The 25541-nt window shown below is 46.0% G+C and overlaps 1 protein-coding gene across 1 annotated transcript in view; it reads left to right on the forward strand.

The window, feature by feature from the left end:
- The window catches only part of LOC138795689 (T-kininogen 2-like), a 69822-nt gene extending 46526 nt beyond the window's left edge, over positions 1-23296 (forward strand). The window contains exons 10-11 of the mRNA XM_069975102.1: positions 14962-15060; positions 22510-23296. Of these exons, the coding sequence (XP_069831203.1) occupies positions 14962-15060; positions 22510-23265 (855 nt within the window). The 3' untranslated portion in view covers positions 23266-23296. The remainder of the gene's footprint in view (positions 1-14961; positions 15061-22509) is intronic.
- Positions 23297-25541: the final 2245 nt, after the last annotated feature.

The following is a 25541-nucleotide window of genomic DNA, read 5'->3' on the forward strand; positions in this document are numbered from 1 at the left end:
GTTACCCTACTGGAGGAGAACGTGAAGACCTGTGTACTATCTTGGCGTGTTTGTGAAATGTCTTGGATACCTGAAAGAGAATAGAACAAAATAATAAAAGCAAGCATACATCTGGGCGCCCATGCATACGGATCAATCATACCACACAATTACTCAATAGGCCAAACACACGAAAGGGTATCCAAGGTGCAATATGTATGGACCAGTGTGAATGTTAAGTAAGACTATGTGTGATTACTACTGTGTTGGGACAAGACAGAGGTGAACAAATACTGGAAACAAAAGGAAAGGAAACACAACAGACAACAAATACTGCGAGGTCTTGAGGAGAACTGGCTCACATGAATCTGAATGAAAATCTGAGAAAAATCTGCATACGAACTGGCTCAACTAAATCTTTCCAGCTATAGATATGATAATAATACACAATAATGAGACTGGATGAGAAAATACACTCCTACATAAACTGGACTTTCTCTGAGGTATATGTAAACTGACTTCTCTTACTCAGAGGAGGAGCTATCTGACTTAGACACTGGAAAAATATACTGTTTTACAAAAGAGGCACTCTACTCTGAGGCAATCTATGTAACCTTGTGCTTACTCAGAGGAGGAAATACAAAGACTTCGATAACACTGGAATGCAATAGTAGAATAAGTGCAATAATGAAATAAGTGCAATAATACCCTGTGTGGAACACACAATCACAGAAAAGTGCATTAGGAAGGAATGGGTTAAGTGTCTCTGTTAGGTAGAGTCTCTTTTAGGCAATTAGACCATCGTCCATGTAAAAGGCTCTGGGTCAGGCACTAGAGAACCTTTTGTTATTGTAAGTGTCCATCAGCTCATGGCTGGTTAGTACAGGGAACTTGGTCAGGAGGACCAGGCACGAACCTTGAACGTTGCATAGCAGGAACCTGAAACAAAACAGTTAGACAACAGAAACAGTTAAGGACTCATCTCTGTAGCGGAGTGGAGGAATTCCTCTGGTAGAGCGCTCAGACCGTCTCAGCGGAGGATCCTCTTCAACAGTGATTGGTGCAGGTACAGGTGGAAGATCACCCCCAGTGTCTGGTTGTAGAGATGGAGTTGTTGGAGGCACAATTGGAAGTGGAGGGGCCACTGGAATGTGTACAGGGACCGCTGGATAGCCTATGGCCATGAGGAACGGTTCAACTTGGAACATTTCTTCCAGAGAGAGAGGTTTAGCTGGAGCTGCTGGGGGAGCCGGAGGTGTGGATGCAGGTACCGGACACGGTGCTGTAAGGCCCTGTAGGTCCTCCTTAGTGCAACGTTTTATCCTATTCCGGTGCACCGTCTGTGGGGCTAGCCCTGGCTTTTTTACTTCATACACATCAGTCTCTGGGTAAGGGATAGAAGAGATGACATAGGGCTCAGGCTCCCAAAGGCTTTCAAGTTTGTGAGAGCGATGATATTTCTTTAGCCAAACTTTATCTCCCACTTGTAGTGGTGTGGCATTCGCCCTTTGGTTGTAGGCATCCTCTTGGCGCTGCTGAGCTTCCCCCATCCTCCGGTCAACAATTTCCCGGGCATCCTGGATTCTCCTCTGATGCTCCCGAACCCAGTCAGTTTCAGGTAGGGGGTTGAAGGTGTCAGGAGCTTGGACTCCAAGAGCACGGTCCTGAGGAAGTTGGCCTTGGCGGCCGAACATCAGGTAGAACGGGGAGTAGCCAGTGGAACAATGAGTGGTATTGTAATAGATCTCCACTAGTTCATCCAACAAGTGGGGCCACTCTACTCACTTCGTCACTGAAGCCGTTCGGAGCATGTTGATAAAGACCTGGTTAACTTTTTCACACAGACCATTCCCTTGAGGGTGATAGGCCGTGGTACGGAGCTTCTTACATTCATGGTAGGCACACAGCTCCTGGAAAAGTTGCGACTCGAAGGCCGGTCCCCGGTCCGTCAGCAGAGACTCTGGGCACCCATAGTGCTTTACATACTCCTTGTAAAAAGTAAGGGCGGTGGTCTTGGCGGTCAAGTCCCTGACAGGTACCACGACTACCCACTTGGAGTAATGGTCGACCATGGTGAGGGCGTAGGTATACCCGCATCTTGTAGGGGCCAGCTTCACATGGTCCAGGGCGACTAGCTGATTCGGCCGGTGGGAGGTGATTGGATGTAAAGGGGCCCTGACTTCTCTTCCCCCAGCTTTGGAGATATTACAGGCAGGGCACTCGGCACACCAGTTCTCGATGTCAGCCCTCATCCCGATCCAGTAGAACCGCTGTCGGATAGTGGCCTCCGTCTTGTGTACCCCGAAATGACCGGACCGGTCATGGTAGGCATCTAGCACCATCTTAGCGTCTCGTCGGGGAATGAGGATCTGGTGGCACCTCTCCCCGGAGACCGGGTCAAGAGAGTTCCGCAGGATCAGTCCCTTCTGTAGGAAGAGCCTCTTTCTTTGCCTCCAGAGTCGCCTTAGCTCGACATCAGGATAGGGCCTCTTTATCCGCATGGGGACCCGACCAGTAGAGAGGTAGTCATAGATCTCCCCCAGGATGCGGGACTCTTCCTGGATGGTCTGCCACCTGGCCAAGTCTTGCGGGGCCCTAGGTGGAGGCGAAGGCGTTCCAGGCCTAGCTGCATCAATAGCACTCTGGGTAGCGAACCTTTGGTAGAAGGGAGGCATTTCTACATCTTCCCAATCGCTGTCCTCTGGGGCCTCTTCGCCCTTGGGTAGTCGGGACAGGAGGTCTGCATTGACGTTAGCCTTGCCACTGCGGTACTTAATTTCAAACTGGAAATTGGCCAGTCGAGAAGCCCACCGCTGTTCCAGGGAGCCCAGTCGAGCAGTGTTGAGATGCGCCAATGGGTTGTTATCTGTATAGATGGTAACAGGGGTGGCAGCCAGGTAGTCCTTGAACTTTTCGGTGACGGCCCACACTAGGGCTAGTAACTCCAACTTGAAGGAGCTATAATTGTTGTCGTTCTTTTCAGCGCCCCGAAGACTCCGGCTGGCATAAGCTACAACTCTCTCTTGGCCATCTTGAACCTGGGACAGCACAGCTCCCAGGCCTTGGAAGCTGGCGTCCGTGTAGAGCCGGAAAGGAAGGTTATAGTCCGGGTAGGCCAGGATAGGAGGCGTAGTCAACAGGCGTTTCAGGGTTTGAAAGGCAACCTCCTGCCGTTCGGACCACTCGACGGGGAGCCGTCGGTTGTAGCTTTCTCGAGGGCAACCCCGGAGTAACTCATTGAGGGGCTCGGCCACTTGGGCAAAGTGGGGAATGAAGCGGCGGTAATAGCCGGCAAAACCCAGAAAACTTCTCACCTCCTTGACGGTCTTAGGGGTATCCCAGTGTTCCACAGCCGAGATCTTCTCTGGATCGGGTTGTATCCCCTCAGCACTCACAACATGCCCCAGATAGTTCACTTGGGGTTTGAGAAGGTGGCACTTGGAAGGCTTGATTTTCAGGCCGTGATCGATTAGGACCTGGAACACTTCAGCCAGATGATGGACGTGATCTTCGTAGGTACGTGAATAGACAATCACATCATCTAAGTAGAGCATGACACTCTGAAAGTTGAGATGGCCGAGACACCTTTCCATCAACCGCTGGAAGGTAGCGGGGGCGTTGCACAGACCGAAGGGCATGCTGGTGAATTCAAAGAGCCCCATGGGGGTGGTGAAGGCCGTCTTCTCACGGTCTTCGGGTGCCATGGGCACCTGCCAGTACCCACTGGTGAGGTCCAAGGTGGAGAAGTAGGCGGCTGACCCCAAAGCAGCAATAGACTCTTCGATCCGGGGCAAAGGATAGGCATCCTTGTGGGTGATTGTGTTTATCTTCCTATAATCCACGCAGAACCGGATGTTACCGTCTTTCTTTTTCACAAGGACAATAGGGGCAGCCCACGGACTCTGACTTTCTTGGATAACGTTAGAGTCTTTCATCTCCTTGAGCAGTTTCTTGACCTGCTGATAGCTGGCAGGGGGGATTGGCAGATGTTTCTCTTTGATAGGCAAATGGTCCCCAGTGTTGATCCGATGCTGGACCAGATTGGTGTTTCCGAAATCGAGGGAGTGTTTGCTGAAGGCCTCGTGATACCTTTTGGCCACCTTGAGGATGCCGTGGAGGTATTCAAGTGGGGTATTGGCATCGCCAATATGGAGCTCGTCCCACCAAGGGGCGAGAGCCCTGTTTGAGTCCCTTTGAGTGCCACGGATGGATCTCTGATAGGCAATGGTCTCCTCACAGACGATGTCCTCAGGATCGAGTTGGTATAGCATGGCCACGGTGGTGAACTTGGGTAGGTCAGCTGGGGAGTCTCCAAGGTTCACCAGACGGACAGGGACCTGACCATTGGAGACGGTCACCAGGCTTCTAGCGGCCCTGACAAGAGGTTGCCCCTCAATTTCAATAGCATCCAGAAGGGCCACATAGTCAGCATTGTTAAGGCCCGGACGGACCCTGCACCAGATGAGGAACTCACTGTTAGCTGGGATGGTGATCGGACGAGCATCTCTAGTGCGGACACGGCAGATTTCTCCTCGAGGATTGGCAAACTTCCGCTGAGCGGTGAGCACTTTAATGGTCTTCTGGATGGCTTGCCTGTACTGAGGAGAAGCACAAGACATAGAGGCATTCAAGGCATCCAACACTTCAGTGAATACATGACGGATAATATTCATGCCTAATACCACGGTCCCACTATCTCCCTGAGCCTCAGTAACAATGATACCCTGACGTGCTAGCTCTTGCTTCCCTATGCAGACAGTGGGTTCCCAGTAACCTAGTTGCACAATAGGACGACAATTACTAGCAATAAGTTTCAGATGGTATTTCTCAACTGGACCTAGGGTTCTCAGATCCCAATGTTCTTCAAACACATGCCTCGGGATAGTGGTAACCTGGGAACCTGTATCTACCAGAGCCTCCAGGGGGACTCCGTCCACCCAGAGAGTCACATGCGGGCATTGTGAGAGGAACCTTGAGAACCACTGTGCTTCCTGCGGGCCTGGATCTCGACCTCCTGGGTGTTGGCCCTCGGACCCAGGGGTAGCCCGTTTAACTGATAGCATTGGGAGCGGTAGTGTCCATGTCGCCTACAGTGGCGGCAATAGGGGCGCTCAGGGGATCTAAGTCTCTATGGAGGAGGCCGATCGGGAACTGCATACTCAGGGCAGGGGTCCTGTGGTGGTGGAGGTGTTGGATAGGCCCCTTGTAGCCCCCTTAGGGCTTGGCAGAGAGAGTCAACCACTTGCGTAAGGAGAGCAGGGATCGCTGGTGAGCTAGCCGGGATAGACTGTTGGGCAGCTGGAACCATAGTGGGCACTGGAGGTGAGGGTATAGATCCCACTGGGTCCGGGCAATCTGAACCTGGAGTACAGCCGGCACAGGGATTGTCAATGCCAACCACCCTCAGAGCCAGAGTCTTGAAGTCCAGGAAAGGCATTGTAGGGTTTTGGGCAGCTAGCATACGCAATTGGCTCTGGATGAGTCTGGAGTCCACCCCCTCTATGAAGCGGTCAGTGATCATACTCTCCACAGCCGAGGGGTCTATGGTATCAACCTGTCTCAGGGCCCGGTAGGCAGATTGGAGTGCTAGTGCATAGTCTCTGAGGGTCTCACCTGGCCTTTGTCGTCGGTCATAAAACTTAAGGCGGACCTCCGTGGGTGACTGTACCTCAAATTCTTTACTCAGCCGGGCCAGGATCTGTTGTACATTAGCTTTCTCCGTAGCTGGCCATGACCGCACCTCCTCTGCAGCGGGACCCTCCAGTTGTCCTAGCAGCAACTGCACCTGCTGAGTGGGAGAGAGTGAGACAAGTTCAAGGGTGCGGGAAATTTTTTCCTTGAAATCAGCCAACGTGTGGGGTTCTCCTTTATAACTGGGAAGGTTGTTGGGCCCAATGAAGAACAGAACCGCTGCTGTAGCCATAGCAACGGGAGCCGCGGGTGGCGCCCGGGCCATCGGCGGACTGCCGGACCCGTCAGAGTCACTGTGATGGCCGGTGGACATGATGAGGGGTTCTGGTGCAAAGCGCCTGGAAGAAAGCAGAGGCGAGGAGAGCTTGCGGGAACAGCAGGCACCGATAGGCAGGGTGTCCGGGGCCGGGGAGGGATAGGCCGGAAGTCAGCACCAACACTTCCGGTGGTCCGGGCACAATCTCCTTCCTTCCTGCAACAGAGGCTTGGATACCGCAGGGCCTGGGCGGAGCCGGGGCGGAGCTTGAGCGGAGCGCGCGCGCGCGCGCAAAGACAGTGCGTCGCCAGCTGACTTGACCCCTTAGCAGGCCGCAGCGCGGCAATAGCAGAGTCTCTGAGGATGATGAGGGGTAGCAAATATGAACACCGCGGGGTGTACGGATCCTGTTCGTGACGCCAAAAATGCGATGCCCTGGCCCCTGGGGGCCACTTCCGCAGTGCTGGTGTTATGAGCGGGCAATGACCGGGGCAGCTGCAGGGGTTATACTTGTCACGGTATAGGCCTGAGGGCAGCACAGCTGTAGGGACGGTCTGTGGAATCTGCGGGTGATGATGGGCATGCGATTCTTCGCTGCACCTAGTCAGGGCACCAGTTAGTGGACACCAATGCCAGGGTTCAGTAACAGCGGTTTTATTATAGATGAGGCAACTAGTAGCAACAGTTCTGTCCGGATGCAACCGGGTATATAGCAGGCTTTGACAAATAAAGCAGGAGTGGTGCTGCATAGGCTGTGAGAATACGTGCCGGATGATGGGAGTAGGAGTATGAGAGAAATAGCGTTGCTGGGTGGATTAGCTTGAGAATAATACTTGCTGTGAATCCTTGCAGCGATGAGGAGAGATAACGGAATGACACCCAGATGAGAGAGAAGAATCCGGTCACTTGAGCAGGCAGATACAGCCGAAGACTTGAATACAGCAGAGCACTCGATCCACAACTCCTCTGAGGAAGGAGAGGGACAACACACACAACCTCCTTGCTCAGCAGCAAGGGGAAGACTAACTTGTTAGGAGGAAGTGGGAGGTCACATGGTTGCTCCTGGCCAGAGCTAGTCGGCCATTGGAGGAACCATGGTTACAGGTCACGTGATACATGAGAATACACATGAGAATGCACATTACTAGAGAATACTAGGGGAAAACCAGCAGCAGTTGCAGTGCAAACACTTACCAGAACCGGCATTGACACAGCAAGAGAAATGGCCATAATAGGAGTAGTAGTCTGCATGTTCTGGGACACTGCACACAGATCACCCATACACAGATCATCCCATCCTTACACAGATCATCCCATCCATACACAGATCACCCATACACAGATCATCCCATCCTTACACAGATCACCCATACACAGATCATCCCATCCATACACAGATCACTCATACACAGATCATCCCATCCATACACAGATCACTCATACACAGATTATCACATCCATACACAGATCATCTCATCCATACACAGATCACCCATACACAGATCATGCCATCCATACACAGATCACCCATACACAGATCATCACCCCTACATACACAGATCATCCCATCCATACACAGATCACTCATACACCGATCATCCCATCCATACACAGCTCATCACCCCTACATACACAGATCATCCCATCCATACACAGATCATCTCATCCATACACAGATCACCCATACACAGATCATCCCATCCATACACAGATCACCCATACACAGATCATCCCATCCATACACAGCTCATCCCATCCATACACAGATCATCCCATCCTTACACAGATCACCCATACACAGATCATCCCATCCATACACAGATCACTCATACACAGATCATCCCATCCATACACAGATCACTCATATACAGATCATCCCACCCATACACAGATCATCACCCCTACATACACAGATCATCCCATTCATACACAGATCACCCATACACAGCTCATCACCCCTACATACACAGATCATCCCATCCATACACAGATCACCCATACACAGATCATCCCATACTTACACAGATCACCCATACACAGATCATCCCATCCATACACAGATCACCCATACACAGATCATCCCATCTATACACAGATCATCCCATCCATACACAGATCATCCATACACAGATCATCCCATCCATACACAGATCACTCATACACAGATCATCCCATCCATACACAGATCATCCATACACAGATCATCCCATCCATACACAGCTCATCCCATCCATACACAGATCATCCAATACTTACACAGATCACCCATACACAGATCATCCCATCCATACACAGATCACCCATACACAGATCATCCCATACTTTCACAGATCACCCATACACAGATTATCCCATCCATACACAGATCACTCATACACAGATCATCCCATCCATACACAGATCATCCCATTCATACACAGATCACCCATACACAGATCATCACCCCTACATACACAGATCATCCCATCCATACACAGATCACCCATACACAGCTCATCACCCCTACATACACAGATCATCCCATCCATACACAGATCACCCATACACAGATCATCCCATACTTACACAGATCACCCATACACAGATCATCCCATCCATACACAGATCACTCATACACAGATCATCCCATCCATACACAGATCATCCCATCCATACACAGATCATCCATACACAGATCATCCCATCCATACACAGCTCATCCCATCCATACACAGATCATCCAATACTTACACAGATCACCCATACACAGATGAGCTGAGTCACAGATCTCACCTGGATTCACCACCTCACCATATGCAGTAGCCTGGGTGAGATGTGTACCTCCCCTCGAATACTTCTCCAGTGACATGTCTACAATATATATATATATATATATATATATATATATATATATATACATACATACACACGCACAGAGCAGGAGCTGTATTTAGAATTGCAGCCACAGCATGTTTATATATATATATATATATATATATATATATATATATATATGTATATATATAAATATATATATATTAGGGATGGTCCGAACCTGCCGAGGTTCGGGTTCGTATGAACCCGAACGCTCGGCATCAGATTCCCGCTGTCTGCCCCCTCCATGGAGAGGGTGGATACAGCGGGAGGACCGCCTGGAAAACTGGGATACAGCCATAGCCATAGGCTGTATCCCAGTTTTCCAGGCGGTCCTCCCACTGTATCCACCCGCTGCACGGAGCCGGACATTTATTTATTTATATACAGAGCAGTAGCTGTATACAGAACCAGCAGCACCACTCCTGTATACAGCTCCTGCTCTGTAGATAGATAGATAGATAGATAGATAGATAGATAGATAGATAGATAGGAGGTCCTGCTGTAAAATATATATATATATATATATATATATATATATTACAGCAGGACCTCTATACACAAAACAAAACAACTAGAAACACCAGCACATACAGTAGACTATTAGTTTACAGAGCCTACCGTCTGCCCTCTATCAGGTCAGGTGTCCGATCACATGACCCATGACATCATCACAGGTCCTTCTTACTCAAAGGTCCTTTTCTACCTACTCGGCTGTAGGGAAGACTTGTGCAGGGAGACGTGTGCCCCGGGACCCCGGTATGTGTCGGCGGGCCCCTAACTGTTACATGCGGCCTCTAGGCCCAGTCCCCTCTGTTACCACAATTTTTTTTTTCACTAACAGAAAAAAAAATTAGTAACAGACGGGAGTGGGCCCCTAGAAGAGCTGTGGGCCCCGGCACTTGCCCTAGTCAGCCGGGTGCTGACGCCGGCCCTGATCCCATCCATACACAGATCATCCCATCCATACACAGATCCTCCCATCCATACACAGATCATCCCATCCATACACACATCACCCATACACAGATCATCCCATCCATACACAGATTACTCATACAGAGATCATCCCATCCATACACAGATCACCTATACACAGATCATCCATACACAGATCATCCCATGCACAGATCATCCATACACACCTCATCCCATCCCATACACAGATCACCCATACACATACTATCCATACACAGATCAGCCATACACAGATCACCTATACACAGATCCCCATACACAGATCACCCATACACAGATCACCCATACATAGGTTATCCATACACAGATCGCCTATACACAGATCATCCATACACAGATCATCCCATCCCATACACAGATCACCCATACACATACTATCCATATACAGATCATCTATACACAGATCATCCCATACACAGATCACCCATATACTGATCACCCCATCCCATACCTCCCAACCGTCCCGGATCCAGCGGGACAGTCCCGATTTCGGGGTCCTGTCCCGCTGTCCCGGAACGGGCCCCAAGTGTCCCGCTTCCCAAAACATACCTGTCCCTTTAACTGTGACTGCTCTTGTTGAGCGCTCGCAGATGCGGGGCTGTGCACTGGTCTGCTTCCGGTCACAAGAGGTCTCTCTCATCCCCTGCGTTCCGGCGCGGAGCAGGAGAGTGACGTCACCAGCAGAGCCGAGAGGAAGCAGACGTTGCCGGAGGGCTGAAGAACAGAACTGCAGTGAGTACGTCCTTATTCCAGGGATGGTGGGGGGAGGCTAGCTGACAGGGAAGGGGTTGGACATAGTGAGGGGTCCCTGGGGGGTGCCGCAGTTACATGGGGGAGGGGGTGCCGCTGCTGCCACACACTGACCACTGACTGACACTGAAGGCCATCTGACACTCAGCAGCTGCGGCCTTCAGTATCAGTCAGTGGCCGCTGACAGGTCACATTCTCTGTCCCTTTCAAAGCCCTGAGCAGGCAGCTCACATACCGCACAGCCCCCGAAGCTCTTATCTCCAGCCCCGCGGCACTGGCATTCATCTTCTCCCCTGCTCTCCTCGCTGCTGATGAGGTCACATGTCCGGGACAAGCAGGAGAGAAGAGAGTGCAGGGGCCGCGGGACTGGACATAGGAGCTGCGGGGGCTGGGAGCTGTGTGTGAGGTGTGCAAGTAGCCACTACTGGGGAGAAAGCCACTGCTGTGCTGCCATGTGAGTATGCTTTTCTATTTTTCTGGTACACAGGGGGGCTTTACTTAGATAGGTAGATAGATAGACTATCTACCTACCTATCTCCTACCTGTCTATCTATCTATCTATCTATCTATCTATCTCCTATCTATCTATATCTCCTATCTATCTATCTATCTCCTATCTATCTATCTATCTATCTCCTATCTATCTATCTATCTATCTATCTATCTATCTATCTGTCTGTCTGTCTGTCTATCTATCTCCTATCTATAGAGATAGTAGATAGATAGATAGATAGATAGATAGATAGATAGATAGATAGATAGGAGATAGATAGATAGGAGACAGACAGACAGAGAGGTAGGAGATAGATGGATAGATAGATAGATAGATAGATAGATAGATAGATAGATAGATAGACAGACAGATAGACAGACAGACAGACAGACAGACAGATAGATAGATAGATAGATAGATAGGAGATAGATAGATAGATAGATAGATAGATAGATAGATAGATAGATAGACAGGTAGGAGATAGGTAGGTAGATAGTCTATCTATCTATCTGTCTGTCTGTCTGTCTATCTGTCTGTCTATCTATCTATCTATCCATCTATCTCCTACCTCTCTGTCTGTCTGTCTCCTATCTATCTATCTCCTATCTATCTATCTATCTATCTATCTATCTATCTATCTATCTATCTACTATCTCTATAGATAGGAGATAGATAGATAGACAGACAGACAGGACATAGATAGACAGACAGATAGGTAGGAGATAGATAGATAGATAGATAGATAGATAGATAGATAGATAGATAGATAGATAGATAAAGAAGTGTTTATTCCATCAACATGCAAAGCATTAAAAAATAGTGCAGCACAGCAAACAGTCACAAACGCTACGTTTTGGCGAGTCAATCACCATTTTGAAGTGTGAAAATGGCGATCGACTTGCCAAAACGTTGCCTTTATGACTGATTTAGGGGCGTGTCTTGTGGTTTAGGGGCGTGTCTTTGGGTGGGTTAGGGGCGTGTCTTTCCGTGGGGTTAGGGGCGTGTCCATGTCCCTCTTTCCTCTCACCTAAAGTTGGGAGGTATGCCATCTATACACTGATCACCCATCACAATACTGATCAGACACAATATCCAGATGACCCATACACAGATCATCCCATCCATACACAGGTCACCCATACACAGCTCATCACCCCTACATACACAGATCATCCCATCCATACACAGATCACCCATACACAGATCATCCCATCCATACACAGATCACCCATACACAGGTCATGCCATCCATACACAGATCACCCATACACAGATCATCCCATCCATACACAGATCATCCATAGGCTACGTTCACACAGAGCAAAAGGGGCGGATTACGCGAGGAAATATTTCCGCCTGAAATCAACTGATGCTGAATTCCGAGCAGAATATAAGCAGAATGTAAGCAGAATCCCTGCGTATTCAGCTAGGAAAGTGTTCAGCTCGTAATCAGCTCTTGACAAATTCAGCGCGGAATACTTGAGGAATCCGCGCTGAATCCGCATGCATTCAGCGCTGAAATTCAGCCAGTATTTGGCGAGTAAACTAGACTATACCAGAATATATACTAGAATCCTCCTCCCCCTCTTTTTTCCCCATTTCCGTGCTGATTCAACGCGTAATTTCCGCTTGTATTACGCTTGTATTCCACTCTAAATACGCGCGTATTCCACGCTGAAACAGAAAATCAGAGCCCCATTGGTTTGTATAGTCTAGTGGAAGAATGAACATGTTCATTCTTCTGGCGGAAAGCGGATTAGTTAAGTGCGGAAATTCCACCATGTGAACTGCAGAGCAGAATTTCCATTAAACACAATGGAAATTAGCTCTGCACCTATTTTAACGGCTGAAATTTCAGCGCTGATTCAGCGCAGAAATTCAGCTGCTTTTGCTCTGTGTGAACGAGCCCATACACAGATCATCCCATCCATACACAGTTCAGTCACAATACACTCACCAGCTTCCGCTGCCACTGCTGATCCCCACTTCAGAGGAGATGTTTCTTTTGCTGCTACCAGTAATTCTGCACACCATCTCACACTGCTGCCCCCTACAGGCTGGGAGGATCCCTGCTTGGGGAAAAGCTCAATGGATGGTGCTGCCCTGGGCACATGCAAGGTAACTGTACTGCACTGTGACCCACTCTGGGGAGGGGCCTCGGTCCTGCAGACAGCAGCTGAAGTGTGCGAGCACAGAGGTGAGCAATTCAGTGTGGGCTCTGCCTGGCTCCACAGGTCTGTGTGATCATGGATGCACACAGCTACAGACACAGTTAAAGTGACACTGTCACCACCTTTTTGCATTATGACTACTCTACATAGGTGTAAATGGTACATTTTGCAGTTTTTATACCTTATTTTATATGGTGCTTGTTTCAGTAAGAAGTGATCTTTTATCACCTCTGTGGCGTCATCGGAGCATAGGCCCCGCCGCCTCAAAGGCCATTGCAATGGGCCGGCCTAAAGGTCTAGGCCCCACCCCCTCTATGTCAGCCCATACCAATGGGCCTATGCATCGATCACGTCACGGAGGGGAAGGGCGTACGGTGGAGATGTGGGTGGGGCTAATCGTTTGTATCTGTGATTACCCACCCAGGTGGCACAATCCGCAGATGATAAAAGATTGCTTCTTACTGGAACAAGCATGATGTATGATCAGGGCTGGTGTCAGCACAAGGTTACCTGGGCAAGTGCTGGGGCCCACAGCATCTCTAGGGGCCCAGAGGGGGAGATAGGCCCGGTTTTCTAATGTTCAGCCTGCTCACTGTAGTGCAGGATTAGAACGGAACATCAGAAGACACAGGAGACAGAGCAGAATCTGCACAGAGAGAGAAAAGGGATAAGGCCATGATCACATGACCTAAAGGTCCTCAACCTTACAGTGTGGAGAGCAGCCCTACAGAGAGAAAGAGGGAGAAGACTGAGCTGTAACTGCTGCGTGTCAGTGTCTGAGTGCTTCAGTGTCAGTCAGTCAGTGTCTATGTCAGTAAATGTATGTTTGTATATGTTAGTGGTGTTTCACGTTATTGTGCATAGTGTGTAAATGAGGGGCCCGCTGAGACTCACAAAAACCTGGAGCCGGCGCTGTGTATGATTTAAAATAAGGTATGAAAACTGCAAAATTTACCTTTTACACCTGTGTAGAGAAGCCATAACGCAAAAAGGGGATGACAGTGGCTAGAGGGGCCTGGCCAGGATCCCTGGTTGGTGGGCCAGATTGCTGCTGCGACCGCTGTAGCTATGCCACTGCATGTAGGGCACATATTATCCCCCAGCAGCGCCAAACCAGCACAACAGTGAAAAAATAAATACTGCCCCACCTGTAAAAACATTGCAGTGCAGTAATACATACTTCTCTACCAGTGACAAATTAAGTGCAGCAGTCAATATTGCTACTTATAGTAGCACTGACCCCTCACGAATGACAGCTCTTTATCCAGTAAAAGCATTAAGAAGGGGTGCAGGGAGACACCTCTCATGTCTAAGCCAGTGGGCAGGACATGGGGTGACATATTAAGCTGACAGCGCAGGAGATGGTGAAGGAGGAGGGTTAGGAGCTCACTTGGTGGTGGTGGGGGGGGGGGAAGAAGTGAGGGATCCCCTCTGGCTAGCTTTTCCATTCTTTAGTAGCTTCCTTACACTCTTCGTGCTCAGTATTACTGCCCCCTAGGTAAGGGACCTGGGAGATCATGGTCATGTGACCTTAATCATGACATCATTGCAGCTCCTTATTGTTAGTCCAGGGCCTACACTGATGCAAGGCTGCCATTATCAGTTTAGCCTTTTCTTTGGAGTCCCTGCTGTGTAGCGCACCTCACAGGTCTATAGTACATCATAAGGCTCCCATGTGACTACTTCATCCATCGCAACCATACCTCATATTGGTAATTTAATCAATGTTTATTTATGTATGAGGTTGTGATAACTTTATTTGTACTTCTGCATGTTTTCTTTTATTTTAGGATATGTTGGATTGTACAGCAAACATCAATGTTACAGATGAAAGATTAGACATTCTGCCAGACTACAAATGTGACAAATCACTGTCTCTACTCACAGTGGTAATTTGAAGGTTTTTTTTCTTACATATATATATATTTAAAAGAAACACACAAGCCTGGAGAACACAGAAATGGCTTTACATCACACCCATTGTTGATACTAAAGCTTGTTCAGCTACATAAAAAAAAAAAATATCAGAAGTATATAATTTGATCAAACATTATGTACCACATGCAGGTCTTTTGACACATGAGTCCCTACCATGGTGCAGCGTTCGCCGGCAACCACCACTGCCACAAAGCCATCTATTCACACTAGGTGTTGGCTGCCAGCTATTGCCTCTGCTGGCCGTGCCTGTGGGGTGGTGCAGCTCTGGCCTTGGGGGCTTGATTCTGCAACACTGGGGTCGCTGAACCGCTGGGCACTGGCTTTGCGGCAGTGATGGTCACTGGCAAACCGTGCATCAAGGCTAGAGTGGGGACCTGCACGTGGTACATGAGACAATATGGTTTGATCAAATTACATACTAACTTCTGATGTTGGTTTTTAATGTAGCTGAACAAGTTTTAGTATCAACCATGGGTGCGATGTGCAGTCATTTCTGTTTTCTCCAGACGTTTGCATATTTAAAAGAAACTTTGTTCAAATCTTCAACATGTAGCAGGATCTCAAATAATAAATTTGTAGCATAGGGTTTGTATCTGTCTTAATTCATACCGGTTTTCCTTTCAAAGAAGACAAGTGCAGACCAGTTTAATTCAAGCAAGAGGTTTTATTAAACTTTTTTTTCATGCAAAGTGGTAAAACATTCTAAAGGCCCTATTACACAAAACATTATCAGACATACTTGGACTGGCCATTCCGGGCGACAATAGTTTTGTGTAACAGGACACGTTAAAAGGCCACGATCAGCCGACATGCACAATGACGGCTGATCGTAATCTTTCAACATGTTGATGCATCACGATTAGGGCAGCGATGATCTGCAGACCGCCGCTGACTTCAGTGTGTAGCTCGAACATAGTAACATAGTTAATAAGGTTGAAAGAAGACAAGAGTCCATCAGGTTCAACCTAGGAAAACCCTACTGTGTTGATCCAGCGGAAGGCAAAAACCCCTATGAGGCGATCTAAAGATAGTCTGGACAGCCCCTCCCGATGCTTCCTGCTTGCTGTCTGTGTGTGTAATAGCACAGTGCAGCGAGTGGTGAATGAGAGGGAAGCGAACGCTGACCTGACAGGTTGGTGCTCACTTCCCCCTTATTCTTGCACAGTGTAATACGGCCTTTAGAGGTTGCAATTATTGACAATGGAACAAAAACTTAGCAGCTATTTCAAGTGATAGCATGTTCAAGTCATGTTTATGAAGGACTAAAAGTTAAAAATGCACTCAATATTTTTTATATAGTACAGTATAGGCTATTAATAAAAAAATGGTACAGGCTCTTGTATATACATATTTCCCAACTTACATGATTTCCTAATGGAATTCACCTTTCCCAGTATACTTTCGGCTTTGCAAAAGCAGAGGAGTGAAATCTCATCACTGCACTTGCTCTGATCAGTGAGACAGAACTTTTGTCCCACTATGTAACCCTGTAGTTCAGAGGAAGTCAGCTGTCACAGGATAGGCAACTTACACATAAAGGCATGTCATTTTGGTGGTGGTCACAATGGTCACAGATGGTGCAGATGGTAGAAGGATGTTCTCACCAGGTAGCTGCAATCTTCGCACGAGGAGGACGTACCCGGGCGTCCGGATGTGAGAGTCACATCAGCTGTGAGCATGTAACGTTTTGTATGCTGCATCTATCTATATAACAAAATAAAAAAGAATTCTGAAGTCAAGTCGACTCTGTGAGTATAATGTGCTCCATATTGCTGGGGTACAGTGGGTTTCATTACCCGAAGATTGCAGCTACCTGGTGAGAAAATCCCTTTCCTTCACATTTATTGTGTACATTTGATTGCTTAACCGGACTGGTGGAGTTCGGGAGTGTGGAGAGTGCTCATAAGTATTTAAGTGCGTAGTTACCTTGTTGAACGATGGTAGAAGGATAACACATGCTAAGTCAGCGAGTGGTCTGAGCTTGTTTCTGAAATGTTAAAGTCCCTAAGTTTATGGAAATCATGCTGGTTGGCTCGCGGCAGTTAGAAGTGATCCGAACCTGATCACTGAGGTAACAGACTGGTTAAAGGGCTTTGAAAACTGTTACCCTTTCAGGCTAGAAAAAGAGACTTGATGCTGCTCTTGTTGAATAATGCAGAAGAAAGATGTCCCTCAGGCCAGGGTAAAGCTGGTACACCTGGTGTGTGTGGAAGCTCTTTGCAGAAAAGAAGCTTGATCCCAAGCAATATGGGGTAGGCCTTGGAAACTGGTTTCCTAGCCTGTAAGAATTGATATTTTGGTGCTTTTCCTTTTAAATGTCTGCACATCAGATAATTGGCCAGGATCTTGCCTTTTCAGTATTCAATTTGTGGTTTTTATTGAAATTCGGATAGGTTTAGGGTCTGCTTGAAGCATTTCGTAATATTTGCTCACTGTTCTCTTAACCATACTAGAATAACCATCATATATTGTAATAAACAGAGTTGTATCTTTCCTTTTTCCTGCTCCTAGTTTGCTCTCTGGATAAAGCTTCTATTTCCTCTCCAATTCTTCCATCTGTCTCTTCTCATACCCTATTTCTACAAATTTATCTTACCAAAAGATATCCACTGTCAGAACTGCAAATCCTTCTCACCCTAGTGAACCGACTTCTCAGAATCCCTCCAAACATGGCATGGCAACTCTTTTTCGATAACAAAATACTTTAGTCTGCTTCCTTTATGAATAAAGTAGTTTTAAAACTAGTGGATCATTCTAATGCAAATTCAATCAGTGTTTGACACTAATTGACATAGGCGACATATTCATAGGACAAAGAAATTGTCCACATCTTAGCCAAATAATGACATGCTGGCTTAAATCATGTGCCCAAACGTATTTTTCTTCAAACCTTTTCATAAAAAGAGTTACAAAAATTGGGTCCACAAGGGACCCAATCGAAGACCCCTGTAATTGCTATAATCTCCAAATCAGTATTAATTGTTAGACAGGCTTATTTTTATTAGACTCAGTAAAAAGTTTAAGTTCCCATTGCTCAGACTAGCGCCTGTAATCATTTGTTCTCTGATGGCAACAAACCTCCAGATGAAATATTAGTATAAAGACTCATACCCTTCTTCCACCCATAAAGTTCTGCATAGAAAGCATCTATGTGTAGAATGTAAAAAAAAGTGTGCATATTGTGGAATGCTGGGTTATCTCTGTACCATACATGTGCAACAGCAGCAACAAATTTTTATAGAAAGAGTTAAACATATATCAATTTAAATGCTTTTGTTGTGGTAAGAACTCAACCTGATAATGCAGATGGGATTGAGGGTATATTACGAGTGCACTACTTGGTTAGCACCTGTGTACTGGATAAATTCATGTGAAGTGGTAGGCTCTCTAGTAATTACCCTTTGTGTAAAAGAACTACATAAAGTATGATTAATTCAACATTTATATCTTTTACTAGTGTAGAAAAAATGAATAAAACAAAGTTAAAAATATATTATATGCACATTGCACATCGACAAGGAGTATATAGCAATAAACTTAGTGTTATAAATTGTTAGAAACGTGAGACGCATTTCTGAATAATCCTCTATTCTTTCCTCAGTATTAGGTTGCAAATGACTTCTGTCCAGTTCAGTAGGATTTAAATATATGTTAAAGGGGTTGTCCGGCGAAAAAAATTATTCACAGAATAACACACATTAAAAAGTTATACAACTTTGTAATGTATGTTATGTCTGTGAATGGCCCCCTTCCCCGTGTTTCCCCCCACCCACGCTAGACCCGGAAGTGTGGTGCATTATACTCACCGCATGTCGTGTCGTCCACGGTCTCCGATCGTCAGCAGTGACGTCTTCTTCGTAAGTTCGGCGGATCTTCCCGAGTGCCGGGCGCCCTCTGCAGCGTCATCCGAAGCTCAGCCGCGATTGGCTGAGCATAACTGTGCTCAGCCAATCGCGGCTGAGCAGCTGATGACGTGGCCGCGTCATCAGCCGCTCAGCCGCGATTGGCTGAGCACAGTGATGCTCAGCCAATCGCGGCTGAGCGGCTGATGACGCGGCCACGTCATCAGCTGCTCAGCCGCGATTGGCTGAGCACAGTTATGCTCAGCCAATCGCGGCTGAGCTTCGGATGACGCTGCAGAGGGCGGCCAGCACTCGGGAAGATCCGCTGGCCTCCCGAAGAAGACGTCACTACTGAAGATCGGAGACCGTGGTCGGCACGTGACAGGTAATGTATAGCGCACCACACTTCCGGGTACACGGGTGGGGGTGGTGGGACACGGGGAAGGGGGCCATTCACAGACATAACATACATTACAAAGTTGTATAACTTTGTAATGTGTGTTATTCTGTGAATAATTTTTTTCGCCGGACAACCCCTTTAAGGTCATGCTAATTTTTAAGCTGGAGGTTCCCAGGTTACTGATAATCAACGGACTGGATTCCTGTTTGTCCTTCAGCCACATTATGTGGTGTATAGCATTGTGCAGTGTATAAATTATTAAGTATATAGTGCATTCTTATATGTTACCTAATTGACACTTTTGGATCTCCCATGTATCCGGGCAGAGATATGGACATATACAAATAGCAATATACAAATATTTGTATATGTCCATATCTCTGACCGGATACATGGGAGATCCAAAAGTGTCAATTAGGTAACATATAAGAATGCACTATATACTTAATAATTTATACACTGCACAATGCTATACACCACATAATGTGGCTGAAGGACAAACAGGAATCCAGTCCGTTGATTATCAGTAACCTGGGAACCTCCAGCTTAGCAATTAGCATGACCTTAACATATATTTAAATCCTACTGAACTGGACAGAAGTCATTTGCAACCTAATACTGAGGAAAGAATAAAGGATTATTCAGAAATGCATCTCATGTTTTTAACAGTTTATAACACTAAGTTTATTGCTATATACTCCTTGTCGATGTGCAATGTGCATATAATCTATTTTTAACTTTGTTTTATTCATTTTTTTCTAAACTAGTAAAAGATATAAATGTTGAATTAATCATACTTTATGTAGTTCTTTTACACAAAGGGTGATTACTAGAGAGCCTACCACTTCACACATATATCAATTTAAGTATCCCTCGCTCAATCAAACAAACAAACACAAGAGACACTAAGAGAACCGGGATACTGCACTTAGATGCAGCTGAGCAAGGATTAGACATATGGCACTGCAGGAATATTGGAGCTGAGTGTATATAATATGGGCTAATAATATGATGCTAATTTAAAGTAAAAAATTTCAGTAACTGTATCCCCCAAACCGCTAGTACCATCCACTTGAGCAAATCCTTACCGGTTATGTCTTTTAAAATGTGCCTGGTGCCTTGGTTAGAGCAAAAAAAAAAATTATAATCTGCAGCAGCAAGTTAAACTGGTGGGTCTGTGCCCCAGGACTGTGACACCCCTCCTTTCTTTCTCCCCCCCCCCCCCCCAAGGCAGGATTTCTCCTATTCATAACTTGTCTAAACTGCACCTTTGCCCTAGCGACACAGGTGCAATGTTTAGACTAGCAATAAATATAAATTTTGCCTGGAGGTGTTCCTAATGATGAGGAGGGTGCGAAGGAATAATGGAGAGGCGTCGAAGACCTGTGGCACAGCAACACCAGTTTGACCGATTTAAAAGACATGGCCGGTAAGGATTTGCTCTTTATCAAATGCATGGTACTAGTGGTTTGGTGGATACAGAGTCGCTTTAAAAACTAAAAAAAATAGCACCTTTTCCCAATTATCACATTTGAAATAACAACTGCTATTACCACATGTGGAAACTGATAAAATATGTTATTTATTCGGACAAGCCCTTGCACAGCTCTATACCTGAAAAATTTAAAGTTACAGTGAAATAGAAAAATGTACCACATTTTAATTTTAAAATGAGCACAATAGAATACTATGAAAATGTTGGCCTTGATTTATCAAAGTATGTAAAATAGAAACTGTTGAAAACTGCCAGCAGCAACTAATCACAGCTCAGCTTTCTGCTCTGGCAATTTTTTCCACTTGGATTTGCAAGACATTTTATGGTACTATGGTACTAAGTTTGCCAATAAGCACTACTTGTCATGCGAAAAATAAGACAGAATAATAAAACAGAATAATTGACAGAATAATTAAAAAAAAAATGTTTTTTAGAAGGTAGAGGAAAAAACAAAAACACTGGCGGCATAAATCGTTGCAGTGAGGGGTTATAATTCTACATCCAAAAATATGTTATTGCAGCTTACTGAACATAATTAAGATGTACCATATATGATAAAGTCGTCCTTGGATCAAACACAAACTCCTTTCAAACCCAGCATGAGTTCTTAAAGAGGCTATCCAGTGTTACAAAAACATGGCCACTTTTGCCTCACTCTTGTCTCCAGATTGGGAGGGGCTTAATTGCAAACCACACCTGAACTGGAGACAAGAGTGGAGCAAAAGTAGCAGTTTTATTGCGACACTCCATCTTTTAATTGCAGCACTACATCATTTCATTGTTGTACTGCATCATTTCTGTGAAGATGCTGCAGTACAGAGACAGCCCTGCAATGAAACTCCAAGAGGTATGAACACAGCCTAAGGCTGGGTTCAGACTCCTGAATCCGCACAGATAAGTTCCGTCAGATTCTGTGGCTCATACCTGTTCACGGCCGCACGCGTCTTCATCTATGCCATAGGCATGGGCGCATTCTGCATTTCACCAAAAGAACAGCTAAATTGTCTTTCCCATAGAATGGTGTCTATGGAGCTGGCGGAAAGGCGTGCAGCTGCGCCTTATGGTCCTTTTACATGGAGCGATTATTGTTTGAATTTTCACGATAACGATGTCTTTGAGGGATAATCGGTTTGTGTAAACACAGCTAACGAGAGATCGTTCATCTTGGTCTTTCAACATGTTCTCAAATTATTGTTGGTCGCTCGCTTTATCTAAACACTCTTTCAAAGATTCATCCTAGTGTGTGAGATGGTACAGGAGTAGCTAGCCTTTCCCGCACCCGGGGCAAAGATTCAGGGTGGCACTGCCCCCCATCCCTTCCCCCCAAGTAAAGTATAATAATGTAGCAGGAGCGTGACAGGGTGCAGAGACAACCTGGTGTGGATTGGGGTGGGGGTTGCGGCACGGATTGTGAGAATGGCTGCATTCACTTGAATGCAGCCTAACAGAACACAACAGGTTTTAAAAAAATATCAGTAGCACCTGTAAATAAGATGGAACACACCTGTAAAATACATCAGGTTCTTTTGGTTTCCTGACTGCACTTACATTGATGGAAATGCTCTTATCCATACATTTATAGTATAACTAAGTAAATTTAAAAAATATAACCCTTATTTACCCTAATACCAATGTAAAGTCAATGTGTGCTTTGTCTCCACAGGCTAGAGGCACAGTTATTAAAGGTTTATCACCATTTCGCATGATGCCATCACTTGGTATAATGGTGCATAAACGGTCACTTCCTGCACCTGTGCTATCAAAACGAAAGGGCAATGAGCCAGATCATAAAGAACAGAAACTTGGAAAAGAACCAAAGAAAGATAAAAAAGGCAAAGAGGATAAAAAACATCATGGCCAGCTTAAAGATTCTTCTGAAGAATCTGCAGAGGAACATAAGCCTGAAATTCTACCTCAACCTTCACAGCACATTCCTCCCAGACCTCCACACCACATTCCTCCTATACCTCCACACCACATTCCTCCTAGACCTCCACACCACATTCCTCCTATACCTCCACACCACATTCCTTGGGTCCCAGAGGTAGACACCAGCATGGTAGTGACAACAACCCAAAACACTAAGCCAACAAATGCAGATAAAGTTGTTGGTCCGCCATCCACACAGCTTCCTTTTCTTTTGCAATCTTCACCACTGACTCCTGCAGTTCGAAACCATCAAAGTGCATTTCCAATTATTCATGAGTCAGGTCTACCAGCACTAGCACATGAAAATGCTCCAAAGTGCCCAGGAAAGCTATGGCAGCCACTCGTGCCCACTATACAAATCCCTACTGAAAAACCATTTGTTATTGGAGGTCTTGTATTTAATGATGACGATCTACTTCCAAAAAGTGAGGAACAAATACTCACTCCACATAAAGCTCATGAATTTACTGATTTCGACTTGGATTTTTAATAGGTTTTAATAAACATTAACATTCTGAAAATGTAAGCCTCTTTTGTACTTTATAATAAATACCATAAGGAGTGAAACAGCTCCCCTATTCGGATTTACTGAGAGGCATAGGGGTTTACTGGGGTGGGGACTTCATTCTCTATCATCAATAGGGCTGTGTGTGTGGCAATGCTGTTCCTGACCCAAACCAATCATGGCAGCAGAGAGGCCTGTAAATCCCCTTATTGCTGCCGCTTAACGTGAAAATAATGTACAAATAAAAAATATATACATTTATTTTAATAAGGTTATATTACAAAGTAATGTAATTTTATAAAAAGCAATGTATTTTTTAAAAAAAACATTACTTTCAAAAATACAGCTTTATAAGCTGGGTTCACACACAGTATATTTGAGGCTGTATTTGTGAGGCTGTATAGCAACCAAAACCAGGAGTGGATTGAAAACACAGAAAGGATCTGTTCACATAATGTTGTAATTGAGTGGATGGCTGTCATTTAATGGCAAATTTTTGCTGTTATTTTAAAACAACGGCTGTTATATTGAAATAATGGCAGTTATTTACCGTTATATGACGGCCATCCACTCAATTTCAACATTGTGTGAACAGAGCCTTTCTGTGTTTTCAATCCACTCCTGGTTTTGGTTGCTATGAGGACCTGACTTGAGGACCAAATACAGCCTGAAATATACGTAGTGTGAACCCAGTAAGGCTGGGTTCACACACAGTATATTTCAGGCAGTATTTGGTCCTCATGTCAGGTCCTCATTGCAACCAAAACCAGGAGTGGATTGAAAACACAGAAAGGCTCTGTTCACACAATGTTGAAATTGAGTGGATGGCCGCCATATAACGGTAAATAACTGCCATTATTTTAATACAACAGCCGTTGTTTTAAGATACCAGTAAATATTTACCGTTATATGGCGTCCATCCACTCAATTACAACATTGTGTGAACAGAGCCTTTCTGTGCTTTCAATCCACTCCTGGTTTTGGTTGCTATAAGGACCTGACATGAGGACCAAATACTGCCTGAAATATACTGTGTGTGAACCCAGCCTAAAGGACAACTCCGGCGGGACCCACCCAAAAAAAAAAAACACAGACACACACAGACACCATACTCATCATCCCTCCGGTGACGATCGCCACTCCATTCGCCCGCCGTCCGCCTCACCGTCACCTGTGTCTGCCGTCCAGCGATGTCTCTTGCTTCTGGGTCCATGAGAGAGAAAAGGCTGCCAGCGCGCTTGCGCACCGGCAGCCTTTTCATTGGCTGAAACGCATCACATGCCTTCCAGCAAGCTCAGCCAATCAGGGCTGAGCAAGCTGGAAGCCATGTGATGCGCTCCAGCCAATGAAAAGGCTGCTGGTGCTCATGTGCACCAGCAGCCTTTTCTCTCCCATTCACTCTCAATGAAGACGCCGAAGAGGAAGAAGACCCGGACTGCCCCGCAGCTCTGACGTCACTCGACACCAGAGAAGAGGACCTTGACGACCGTAATAGGTAATGTATATATTCTTTAACTTCCGGGGTGGGGGGTCGGGGGTCGGAAAGTGGGGGAAGGGGGCCAGACCGGGTATTTAACCACATTACAAAGTTATATAACTTTGTAATGTGTGTTAAATAAGCCAAAAAATTTTTTTGCCGGAGTTGTCCTTTAACTTGCAAAAGATAAAATTTATATTTGAATACAGGATACTCTTTTGTACAGGAGGTGGAGTAGTACTAATTGTACCGTAATATACAAACAAAGGGGGAAGCGTTTATAGAGAAAATATGAATGTTCTTTATTTATTATTTAAAAAGATATAAAAAACACACACTCACACAGGCACCAACACTGGGGTCTGTGTGATGTCACATGAAAAAAAATTGTTACAAAACAGACAATTATGACCACACAAATGCAAAAAAGTGGGATACCAAGACACCCCCAAATAAATATATCTAGTGTAGTGATGTTGCCATCATACTGTCAGGACTGGCGCTCATAGCGAGCATGCCATCGCTCCTGTCTCTGACACTGCAAGTGATGTGGGTGCTCGCTCACGTTCTCAAACATTAGCTGCACGCAGGAGAACGTGAGCATTTATTCATTGCCATCTTGTACTGACCTGGTCACATCAGGGTTAATTTCTTTGGAGTTCTGCTGCTCTCACCTGTGGGGTTGGGGCTCCAGCCTGCATTTAAGCTCTGCTAACAGGCTGCTTACTGCCAGTGTTTGATATCTCTGCACTAGCTAGCTTGATAATGGTTGTCGCCCCACGGT

The sequence above is a fragment of the Dendropsophus ebraccatus genome, chromosome 6 (genome assembly GCF_027789765.1).
Source record: "Dendropsophus ebraccatus isolate aDenEbr1 chromosome 6, aDenEbr1.pat, whole genome shotgun sequence".
In the NCBI taxonomy this organism is placed as follows: Eukaryota; Metazoa; Chordata; class Amphibia; order Anura; family Hylidae; genus Dendropsophus; species Dendropsophus ebraccatus.